Source organism: Nicotiana sylvestris, chromosome 10 (assembly GCF_000393655.2).
Source record: "Nicotiana sylvestris chromosome 10, ASM39365v2, whole genome shotgun sequence".
Taxonomy (NCBI): domain Eukaryota; kingdom Viridiplantae; phylum Streptophyta; class Magnoliopsida; order Solanales; family Solanaceae; genus Nicotiana; species Nicotiana sylvestris.
The window spans coordinates 74,014,313-74,027,316 of NC_091066.1; the positions used below are offsets into that span (position 1 = coordinate 74,014,313).

At 38.2% G+C, this 13,004-nt stretch overlaps 1 protein-coding gene across 1 annotated transcript; it reads right to left on the reverse strand.

Moving 5' to 3' along the window:
• Nucleotides 1-1,746: 1,746 nt before the first annotated feature.
• LOC138879523 (uncharacterized) lies at nt 1,747-2,499 on the reverse strand. Its single transcript, XM_070159141.1, has 2 exons — nt 2,270-2,499; nt 1,747-2,167 (listed from the first exon to the last, which is right to left on the reverse strand). The coding sequence occupies exons 1-2, from the start codon at nt 2,497-2,499 to the stop codon at nt 1,747-1,749; spliced, it is 651 nt and encodes a 216-aa protein (XP_070015242.1).
• Between the last annotated feature and the right edge of the window lie 10,505 nt (nt 2,500-13,004).

A 13,004-nucleotide genomic window follows, 5' to 3' on the forward strand; every position in this document is an offset into this window, starting at 1 on the left:
CTTTAATCTGTGCTACATCTTTCAGCTATAACCAATTCTTAAAGAAGAAACCTAATCACTGATTAACTAAAGCTGAATTTAATCACAAGTTCAATTCCATCGGACTCCAAACTCAAACAAAACCACAGTCAAATTCAAACCACTAAACTCACACAACAATTGAACTCAGATCAGAACGAACAGTATTGCAACCAAGATGAAGGGTTTAAGGATTCAGGGAATAGAATAACACAATTCTACACTAAACCAAAATACGAGCAGATGAAACTGTAAATACATTGAATGAACAACTAAATTCATACGCCAAGTCACGTCACAGAGTAGGGGACCAAACATCACATAAAAATGAAACAATTTGGCATAACAGCAAATGATTTGACCAGAACTACCGAACCACAATTAAACCGGATTAATCGATGAAACTATTTAACCATATGTTGACTGATAGAAGAAAACTGGACCAAGAAAAAGTCCGATGGAGAAGAAAGAAAGGAAAGTAATTGAAAAAGATAGAACTATAACGAAACTTAATCAGACAAACCATGAAACAACAAAAGAAAAAGTAAAGAAAAATAAATACCTTAGAATTTCAGTCCCAGTTCCAATTTGTTTTAGTTGAAACTCCCACTTGTGTTTGAAGCCGAGACGGACCTTAATCGAGTGTTCTCGACTGAGAACACACGACTAAGGTCGACCACGACCTCAATTCTTTCCCTTTAGGGTTTGCTCTTTCGTTTTGAGATTCGACCAACTCCGCTCTTATTCGCGCAAAACTAGTAGGGGACTTGGGACGAGGGTGGTCTAGTGGTCAAAAGGTGTGAGTTTGGTGGCCATTGAACGGATTAGGGTTTGGTTCGATTCTTCGATCTAAGATTCGAAGCGTCTGGTACTGATTCGAAGAAAACTGATTCTGGAGTTGGAAAGATGACATCGTGGGGAGGTTGTGGTGTAATTTTGGGGCTGTTTGGACCACAGGAACCGCCATGAGGCGATTTCCGGTGGGCGGAGCACGGTGGTGAAGGGTGGCAGATGCATTTGGTCTCTCAAGGTTGGAGACGAAGAGGTGGGGGGGTTTGGCTTGGGGTGTGGGGTATGGTTTTAGGAATATATAGTGGGGTGGGGATTTGATCTTTGCCATTGGATCATTCACGATCAACGACCTGGATCACTTCACTAATGAGGAACGACGTCGTTTGGTTTCAACTGGGGCTGGACCGGGTGGGGAACGGGGTTTGGGCTGATTTGGGGTGGGTATTGGGGTGGATTTTGCTTGGGTAAAATGAGAAATAGCCCAACAGATTTTTCCCCTCTTTTATTTAATCATTTCCATTTCTTTTCTTCCAAAAATTAAAACTAAAACCCTAATTAATTTTTTTTTAAGAACCCTAATTAACTTTAAAAAGATTAATTAAATTCAAATAATACCTATCACAAATAATTAAATACCAAATTAAATTAAAATTAAAAGAAAAATCACAAAATTTGACATTAAACACTAAAATGCACAAATACGTTATTTTTGTGAAATTTTCATTTTTGTAAAACAACAATTTACTTAATTAATGTAAGAATGTAAAACTAAATTCTAAATGCAGATGCTATATTTTTTGTATTTTCAATGCATTAAAATGCATAAAATATGCAAATAATCCGGAAAATTGCACAGTAATTCCTAGAATAACACATAATTAAAGAAAAGGACCTAATTTTGAGAATTCTTTTGGAGTAATTCATGTGAGGCAAAAATCACGTGCTCACAACTTCTACAGATGCCTCTGCACTCTGACGATCAAGTGTAGCAAACAAACGGGGTTGTCCCCCTCCCTGAGTAACTCGATCTGCACCTCTGCCTGCCCCATGCCCGGTCTGATTATGAGACCCACGAGCCTGAGGTGGTGCAACTACAATAGCTGAGGAACTAGAAGGATGAGTTGATCCACCACTGAAATTACGTTGCAACTTTGGGCAGCTAGCCTTTATATGACCAGTGTCTCCGAAATGATAGCAACCATGAAACCCGAGCTTGCACTGACCTGAATGTTGCCGCTTACATGTTCCACAAAGACCTTGTTGGTGTGAATGTTGCTCAATATGACTCTGGCTATGTGAGGATGATGTCTTAAAATTCTGATTTTGGCGAGACTGGTTTCCATAAATCTCAGTACGTCTGAAGGAAGACCCATCACCTGATTGATGACTGGACTAAGCTGGTGCTAATGACTCCTTATTAGAGGAATCCCTTCCACCTCCGCTGGATGTACCATTAAACCTGCCCGTTATCCGGGCTTTCTTGTTATGCTCTTTTTCTTCTCTCCTTTGTTGTCTGTCTTTTTCTAAGTGCTTGGCGAATCCCACAACAGAGAAGATTGTCATCCCTACCGCTACAACTGATGTCGTATCCTTAATGTAGTAAGCCAAACCGCCAACAAACCTACGAATCTTTGTTTTTTCTGTCTTAACCATGTGAGGAGCATGCTTATCTAGCCTTATGAATTCCATGTAGTACTATTTCATACTTTTATTCCCTTGCTTGAGCTATTCGAACTCTGTAGCCTTAGCTTCCCTATCCTCTTTCGGGATAAAGTTAGCCATGAAGGACTCTTCAAATTCTTCCCAAGTAGGTGGACCATTATCTTTATCTCTTTCCTTTTCCCACATCTCAAACCAAGCGCCGGCCACATCTCTAAGCTGGTAAGCAGCCAGCTCCACAACTTCATCATCAAATGCCTTCATCGCTTGGAGGGCTTTCTTGACACCCTCCAGCCATAACATTGGATCTTCATCAACTATTGAACCATGTAACACTAAAGGACTCAACTTCAAAAAATCATTCACTCTTGAGGACTCAGAATTGTTCTGTCGATTTGAATGAGGTGGAATCTCATCTCTTCTCTCGTTCTGGTTGGCCATGAAGGCTTTAAACATCTCTATAGCACTATTGACTGCATTAAACATCTTACTCACCTCTGGAGATATAGTTGTCTGAGTCGGAGCTGCTGTTGGGGGTGGCACTAGATCCTGAGGTACTGGATCATCATGCTCCACCCCTTCTTCATGTTCAACCCGGGGTACTTGAACCCCCTTTATGGATTTACCCTTCTGTTTCTGAGTTGGAGCATTTTTAGTTCTTCCTTACAATAGTAGCAATAGTTTCATGAGCAGCATCCTGAGTGTCAGAGTTGCGAGTACGAGCCATTTCTGCGAGTTTTGGAAAAATGAATACATTAGATAATTTCTTAGAGGTAGGATCTACTGCACAATTTAAAGTATGAGAAAAATGAGAATTTTCCTAAATTCTTGTAGTCTCCTATTTATAGGTATGGCGCGCTTCATATCCACAAACAAGACCCTACTAACATGGCTTCATAGACCCCTACGACTCCATAAACCTGAGGCTTTGATACCAAGTTTGTCATGACCCATTTTCTGAACAAGCCGGGACCGACACTCGATCGCTAAACACGACCGAGCGAACCATCTGCGCTTAACAAATCTATTATTACTTCAAATTTTATAGGCCACAAGGCCCTACTACAACCAAATACCTTTAAATAATTTAAATATCTAAAACAAGCCAACTTCAAAACTTTATTTGTAGTAACCAATGAAATACTGCTAAGTTATTATAAAAACATCTGAATCTTAACCCATCGACTGTGTCTATGAAGCCTCTACTGATAAACTGACGCACTGCTCAGGACATGAGATTTTTTGGCCAGTTCTCTAAGTAAACAAAGAAATAGCAAAATAAAAATGACTCTAAGGAATACTCTACGAATAAAAGCGGAGCTCACCTATAGCACTGGAAGAGAAGGAAGTCCTAACTCGTAGCCTGCTTGCCTACAAAACTGGTTCCTACGTTGTACCGCAGACCAACGTAGGTTCCCAAAAGAGACCGTCAGTACCATCCATTGTACTCATGATTCTCAACGACAGAGTACAAAACTTTAATAATATATACATTACGAGCAAAGATTCTAAATGCATGTAAAACATAAAGCTTATAAGAACAATTCTAAAATAATTGCATAATAGCAGTTTATGAATATTCTTAAAAAAATTCTTTTCTTTTGATTTCTTATAAAAAAAATACTTCACTTTATACTTTGGGAGTTCTAACTATCCTGACTTAATTCTGTCTCAGTCACTGTGTGATCGACACAGGTTCGATCCCAACCTGATCGAATAGGCCCAATCCACGAGGTGCCACTCGCTTCATGGTTCTTAGCGCTCATGTATCATACCTTAGCATGGCTAAGTAATTTCTCAGCAACGAGACCCTCGGCTCATGTTCTCCCTACTTTGGCACAAGTAGTTTCAGGAAGTTAACGCCTTGGTCAGGACCCTCGGCCTGGATGATGACCCCTTCTCAGAATAAATGATACTCCCAAAATTCTTTTCTTTCTATATCTTCTTGTGACTTTTCAAGTCTAAATCTTTTCTTTTTGGAACATCATGTGCATGCTCATGCTGGTATCCTTAAATGTAAAGCATTGCATAAGAATAAGATAAATATCTAGAAGTATTTCTAAATATTCTTGCTTCTTCATAAATTTTCAACATGAAAATAGCATATAAGAATAACACAAAAATCTGAAAATTTATGCACATATATCATAATAAATCATCTAAACTTTTGCTAGAACAATTCTAAGTTAATAGGTACTCACTCGCTCCAATTAAGTAAATATACACTCTTTTATGCAATTCATTAAACACCTTGTATGCGTGCTTTTGTGAGTTAAACCACTTTAGAAAAGGGTTATATCAACTCACCTCAAAACTTCTTGAGCCAATACGTAGACCCCAGTCCAATTTATACTCGTCAAAAAATTGATTCTACAACAACTAGTGCATTTTAAGTAATATTAAAATTTCACACCTAAACATGGAATTTACTGTTGATATAGAGGAAGAAGGAAATTAACTATTCTATTCTTACCTACTACTACTTTAGGACAATTGACAATAGGGAATTTTATATACCTGAGTTCAAGAATTAGTGATTTGTAAAGAACCCGAAAATTTTCGTTGCCTGTATGAGTATTTCGCTTAACGGCGCTTCTATTTCTTGGGCAAACAGAATGTCGAGTTCTGTTTTTATTTTTCATAAGGCATAAGCCTTTTGCCTGCCAACTGCCAAGAGCCCTTTATGGGCTTTAAGTTGCACGTGATTTTTTTTTGACTTAACTAGTATTTAATTATTCCTACTTTTAATAATTAATAATAATAAAATTATTAATATTCCCCTAATTGTACATCCAATTATTTATAAATAGAGAAGTAACTCAAAATCAATCACAAGGGTTTTAATCCGTAATAGAAGTATAATTTAAGATTATAAAAATAAATTCTATATTTAGCGGGTCTTGAAACTTTTATAGATTTGAGGGGTGTTGCACCAAGGGGCTAAATGTGTCTTCAAGTAAAGGAACTATTGACAAGCTTCATGCCTGCCAATTTTCTGCAAAACGCATGCTTATCTGCAAGCTTAACTATGAAATCCTCAGGTTGCTCCATATAAATCTCCTCATCTAAATCACCATGAAGAAAATCAGTCTTGACATCCATCTGCTCAACCTCTAAATCTAGACTTGCGACTAAGCCTAGAACCACACGAATAGAAGACATCTTCACAACAGGGGAGAAAATTTCATCAAAGTCAACTCCCTTCTTCTGGCCAAAACCTTTAATAACTAACCTCGGCTTGTATCTAGGCGCAGAGGTATGGTTATCTTGTTTTATTTTGAATATCCATTTGTTAGATAAAGCTCTCTTACCTTTCGACAATTTCACTAACTCATATGTGCCATTCTCATGAAGTGACTTCATCTCATCTTCCATGGCCTTGATTCGCTGATCTTTGTGAGTATCTTGCATGGCTTCATCATAATTCTTAGGTTCTCCCATGTCAGTCAAAAGTACATACTCATCAGGAGGATAGCACATGGATTTTTGCTTCTCCCTTGTAGATCTTGTAAGAGATGTTTCAGGAGCATTCGAAGTAGTTACCTGTGCAGGAATTGGTTGTTGATCAACCACAACTTCATCAACTGAAGCATCCATAATATCTACACCATGATGATCATTTCGATCTTGATCACTATCTCCATCATTGTCTTGGGTTCCTTCATGTGCAATAGTTTCTTTAGCAATAGAGACTGGATCAATATCAACTAAGCTTTCATTACTCTGAGAATCTGTCTTCCTAGCTTTGTCAATATATTCAATAGTCTGTTCTTCAAAGAATATTGCATCACAACTTCTAATAAGTTTATTGTCAATTGGATCATAAAAATGATACCTAAACTCATCTTGACCATAACCGATAAAGATGCACTGCTTAGTTTTGATATCCAGTTTCGATCTCTCATCTTTAGGAACATGCACACAAGCTTTACACCCAAAAACTCTCAAGTGATCATAAGAAACATCTTTGGCAAACCAAACTTTGTCTGGGACATCACCATCCAAAGCAACAGTAGAAGACAAATTGATAACATAGGGAACAGTGTTAAGTGCTTCCGCCCAAAATGTATTTAGAAGTTTAGCCTTTGAAAGTAAGCATCTAACTCTCTCAACTAGAGTTCTATTCATCCTCTCTGCTAAACCATTCAATTGAGGCATCTTGGATGGAATTTTCTGATGACGAATTCCTTGTTCCATGGAATAGTTATCAAAGGAAACCACAATATTCATCACTATTGTTAGTGCGAATACATTTTAATTTCTTTCCTGTCTGTCTCTTAGCTAAGGCCTAAATTCCTTAAACACGCCAAGTGCTTGATCTTTAGATTTCAAAGGATACACCTAGAGATTACAAGAATGATCATCAATGAAGGTCGCAAAGTAAAGTGACCACACAAATCAGAGTGTATACATTGTTTAGCTGTATACATTGTACACACCACCTTTTGACTTTACTTTAAAAGGACCACACAAATCAGAGTGTACTAGCTCCAATAAATCGGGCTTTCTTGAGGGAGGATGGCTATGAAAGGAAACTCTTTTCTGTTTGTTAGCTAAACAATGTATACACCTTTTCATCTTTACTAGTTTCACTCCAGAAACCAAACTTTTCTTAGCCAAACACGTAATCCCCCTCTCACTCATATGACTCAATCTTCGATGCCATAATTCTGATAAAGTATCACTTTCCACCAGATTTATAGAGTCATTAAGAATCAAACCCCGTGTCACGTATAATTGACCGAACTTGACTCCTCGAGCCACTATTAGTGAGCCCTTAGTGAGCTTCCATTGGCCATTAAAGAGGGCATTACGATAAACTTCATCGTCTAATCTTCCTACGGAGATCAAATTAAAAAGAAAGTCTGGAGCATGCTTGACATCTTGAAGAACTAACGTTGAATCGTTATTAGTTTTCAAACAAACTGTGCCAACACCAAACACATTAACTTCACTGGCATTGCCCATCTTTAACACTCTAGAATCAGCAGGGGTATAAGATGAGAAAAAATCTTTTCTTGGTGTGACATGTGAGGTTGCTCCAGAATCTACTATCCAGCTAGTCTCATGGGATACCAAATTGATGACGTTTTCATCATAAGCAAAAAGAAGGTCATCTCGAACAATAGCAACAACATTGTTCTCATAATTTTTAACTTTCTTTCATTCTCTAATGTCTTGCAATAACTTGTGGCAAAACCTTTTGATATGCCCTTTCTTGCCACAGTGATTGCATGTAATATTATGGTATTTGGACCTTGACTTACTTCTACCTTTACCTCTATTCCTTGAGCCTCTTGTTCTATCTCTCCCCCGGTCTTCTATAACCAAGATATCTACTTGTAAGGACGAAGCCTGAGATTTTCTCCTTACTTCCTCGTTCAACACACCACTCTTGGCATATTCCATGGTCACCTTACCTCCAGGAGCTGAATTTGTCAAAGGAACATGAAGAGTTTTCCAAGAGTCTGGGAAAGTATTAAGAAGCCAAAGTCCTTGTATCTCATCATCAAATAACTCCCATTCCATACAGCTAATCAAGGACGCCCTAAAAATCATTTATGTGATCAAGGATAGGGCTGCCTTCCTTGTATTTAAAGGTCACCAATTGCTTTAGCATGAACAACTTGTTGTTCCTAGTTTTTGAAGCATAAAGAGCCTCTAGCTTTTCCCACAATGATCTCGCATGTGTCTCATTCACAATATGGTTGCAAACATTATGTTCAACCTATTTATATATATCCACATACTTTTTGGTGCTCGAAATCCCAATCTTCATTAGATACACTCTTGTGTTTATGAGCTACAAACACGGGTAGATGCATCTTCTTCACAAACAACAAACCCTTCATCTTGCTTCTCCAAACATTATAATTTCCCCCATTTAAACATACCATCTTCCTCATATTCGCCTTCATAACGTAACAACCCGGATAAATAACCATGGCTCTGATACCACTTGTTAGGACCGAAAAAATAAGGTGTCATGCGGAAGCTAGCAAAGCAAACCTTCAACGACGATAAATCCAACAACAAAAGAGAAAAATACCAAAAGAGATACAAACATTTAATGCGGTTCGGCCAATTGACCTATATCCACATATGGAGATGAGAAATCCACTATAATAAAAGAGAGTACAAAATATAGAGAGAACAATCTCACGAAGAGGCAAACACAAGTGACACACTTACACTTGTCCCGTAAAGTTCTCCTCCTAAACAAGACTCTCAAGCCCCCTATGGCTATATTATGGATACTACTAAATGAGAAGGATGCATCTTCAATTTATAGAACTCCAAACCTTTTCCTACAAGAAAAACAACTAGACAAATATGAGAGATTTATAAATTCCTTCTACAAGAAGGAAAACCCAATTATGGTAAATATGTTGTCCTTTCTTTCATGAAATAGGAAAATCAATTATGGTAAGAAAATTTGGACAAACATCCAACAATTCTCCCCCTTAGCCTGAATTTTCTGAAAAAATAAACTTGATCCACCTTCTTCACATAATCTTCAACAGGTCGCATCTCCAAATATCCACCACAAAATTTGTCTCAACGTGCGTAGCACACTAGTCAAATTTCTCACACAAAAATAATGATTATCGTCAAATAGGTTGCGGCTAGAACTTAACCTGTCAAGATGAATTTGTCTTAAACCTTGCTCTGATACCACTGTTATGTCGAGAAAGAGGCAAACCCGAAATAAAGAAAGTAAAGAACACCAAATTTTAACGTGGAAAACCCTTCAAATCGAAGGTAAAAACAACGGGATCACAAAGATCTAAAAAGTTCCACTATAACAATAAGAGGATTACAAAAGTTCTCCAAATTTACTACACAACAAGTGCCAAATACGGAGCAACAATAGCAACAAGAGCAGCAACAAATCAATTGAAGAAAGAGGAGAATCCACAAAAATGAAGCTGCTGTTCGAGGCTCGAAATCAGATGCTGCGAGACTCCAAATCCGATCTCCAGTGTTCAAATCAAACTCCAAGATGTTACAAACACTCAGTCAAAATTTCAGTCCAATCCAACGATTAACGAATCGGAGAACGCAATTTGAAGTTGGCTAGTCGGAATAAAAATCTGTAGCAACGCAAATACTTTTCTTCTCTCTTCTCTCGTCTCTCTTGATGAAAGCTCTCTCAAAAACCACTCTTATGTGCTTAAGTCTTTCAAAGACTTATATCAATGAGCATTGAATAATTCTCCAAGGTTGTCCTATTTATAGATCATGAGTGGTGTTTTCTCTTAAAGTCAAAACCCACTCAAAATAGGAATAAACACCGAATCCAATTCCGAATAGGAATGAAAACCAAAAGAGAATAGGATTAGGACATTGGGCCTTTGACTGGACAACATGGGCATGTGCCCAAAAAACTCCCCCTCCAGCCAAGGGGCCAAATGTGTCTTCAATTAGAGGAACTATTGACAGGCTTCATGCCTGCCAATTTTCTGCAAAACACATGCTTATCTGCAAGTTTAACTACGAAATCCTCAAGCTGCTCCATATAAATATCCTCATCTAAATCACCATGAAGAAAAGTAGTCTTGACATCTATCTGCTCAACCTCTAAATCTAGACTTGCGGCTAAGCCTAGAACCACACGAATAGAAGACATCTTCACAACATGGTAGAGAATTTCATCAAAGTCAACCCCCTTTTTCTGGCCAAAACCTTAACAATTAACCTCGGCTTGTATCTAGGTGTAGAGGTAATGTTATCTTGCTTTATTCTGAATATCCATTTGTTAGATAAAGTTCTCTTACCTTTCGGCAATTTCACTAACTCATATGGGCCATTCTCATGGTGTGACTTCATATCATCTTCCATGGCTTTGATCCGCTGATCTTGTGAGTATCTTGCATGGCTTCATCATAATTCTCAGGTTCTCCCATGTCAGTCAAAAGTACATACTCATCAGGAGGATAGCGCATGGATTTTTGTTTCTCCCTTGTAGATCTTCTAAGAGAGGTTTTAGGAGCATTTGAAGTAGTTACCTATGCAGGAATTGGTTGCCGATCAACCACAACTTCATCAACTGAAGCATCCATAACATCTACACCATGATGATTATTTTAATCTTGATCACTATCTCCATCATTGTCTTGGGTTCCTTCATGTGAAATAGGTGCCTTAGCAATAGAGACTGGATCAATATCAACTAAGCTCTCATTACTCTGAGAATCTGTCTTCCCAGCTTTGTCAATATCTTCAATAGTCTGGTCTTCAAAGAATATTGTATCATGACTTCAAATAAGTTTATTATCAACTGGATCATAAAAACGATACCTAATCTCATCTTGACCATAACCGATAAAGATGCACTGCTTAGTTTTGACATCCAGTTTTGATCTCTCGTCTTTAGGAACATGCACACAAGCTTTATACCTAAAAACTCTTAGGTGATCATAGGAAACATCTTTGGCAAACCAAACTCTGTCTGGGACATCACCATCCAAAGCAACAATATGAGAAAAATTGATAACATAGGGAACAATGTTATGTTCTTTCACCCAAAATGTATTTGGAAGTTTAGCCTATGAAAGTAAGCATCTAACTCTCTCAACTAGAGTTCTATTCATCCTCTCTGCCAAACCATTCAATTGAGGCATCTTGGACAGAGTTTTCTTATGACGAATTCCTTGTTCCTTGCAATAGTTATCAAAGGGACCACAATATTCACCACCATTGTCAGTGCGAATACATTTTAATTTCTTTCCCGTCTGTCTCTTAGCTAAGGCCTAAATTCCTTAAACACGCCAAGTGCTTGATCTCTAGATTTCAAAGGATACACCCAAAGCTTACGAGAATGATCATCAATGAAGGTCACAAAGTAAAGTGCATCACCTTTTGACTTTACTTTAAAAGGACCACACAAATTAGAGTGTACTAGCTCCAATAAATCAGGCTTTCTTGAGGGAGGATGGCTATGAAAGGAAACCCTTTTCTATTTGCCAGCTAAACAATGTATACATCTTTTCATCTTTGCTTGTTTCACTCTAGAAAGCAAACTTTTCTTAGCTAAACACGTAATCCCCCTCTCACTCGTATGACTCAATCTTCGATGCTATAATTCTGATAAAGTATCACTTTCCACCAGATTTATGGAGTACTCATTAAGAATCGAACCCTGTGTCACATATAATTGACCGTACTTGACTCCTCGAGCCACTACTAATGAGCCCTTAGTGAGCTTCCATTGGCCATTAAAGAGGGAATTATGGTAACCTTCATCGTCTAATCTTCATGCGGAGACCAAATTAAAAGGAAAGTCTGGATCATGCTTGACATCTTGAAGAACTAACGTTGAACCGTTATTAGTTTTCAAACAAACTGTGCCAATACTAAACACCTTAACTTCACTGGTATTGCCCATCTTTAACACTCTAGAATTAAAAGGGGTATAAGATGAGAAAAAATCTTTTCTTGGTGTGACATGTGAGGTTGCTCCAGAATCTACTATCCAGCTAGTCTCATGGTGATAGGTTTTCAATATCTTTGCCTTGTGTTTTGATGATCTAACAAACTTAATGTCAAGAACCAAATAGAAAACCTGACTCACTTGGATTATACCGCAACTAACGGATTCCAGCCAAATGTGAACTTGCTACAGCTTTAGGAGATAGGAACCCAGACAAGGACCTGATACTCTTGTGGGTTCCTCACGGCAGTACAAAGTCAATTGGACACATCTGGAAACAAAGATTCTGCCGCACTGCACTGTTTCCAGCGCTCATTCATTCTCTGATCAACTAAAGTACAATGATTCAAGTTACTCAACTCAAGACAATATGGGCAGTGTGCACAAGTACCAGATCAGGAACCTGATCCCTTGGTGCTCCCTTGATAGAAGTACAAGTCAACTATACAGCTAGATCACAACTGCAGAAAGTGACTGTCCACAACTGTACAAAGAGGAACACAACAGGGACCTGATCCCTTAGGGTTCTCTAACAGAAGTACAAGTCAACTATACAGTTAGAACACAACTGAGTGACTGTCCGCAACTGTACAAAGAGGAACACAACAGGGACCTGGCCCCTTAAGGTTCTCTGACAAAAGTACAAAGTCAACTATAGCTGGAAAGCAACTGCAGAAAGTGACTGCCTGCAATAGTACAACAGACAGAGCAACAGACAGTGCAACAATCACTTTCCATTGAGATTGGACATCACCATTGTGAATTAACATCACTAAGGTAATGTCTTGTCTAGTATAAACCTCATGCAAGGCACAAGATTCTGGTTCAACACTTGCAAAATCAGGAAAGGAAAATATTCTCTCAAGTGTTCAAGAACCTCTCTTAAGAACAAAGTTGCTGCAACCTCAAGGACCTGATCCGAGATTGATGATATCTTAAGTCCTTAGAGTTGTTGAGTCTTTGTTATGTGTTCTTCATTGTAACTCCTATCCAGCTTTCTTAGAAGCGTTGATTAGGTTGAGTCATAAGAAAAATCCTTTGTAACCGTAGTGTGACAAAGTGGCTTGTGGTGGAAACATCACAAGTTAGTCAAAGCCTTTGT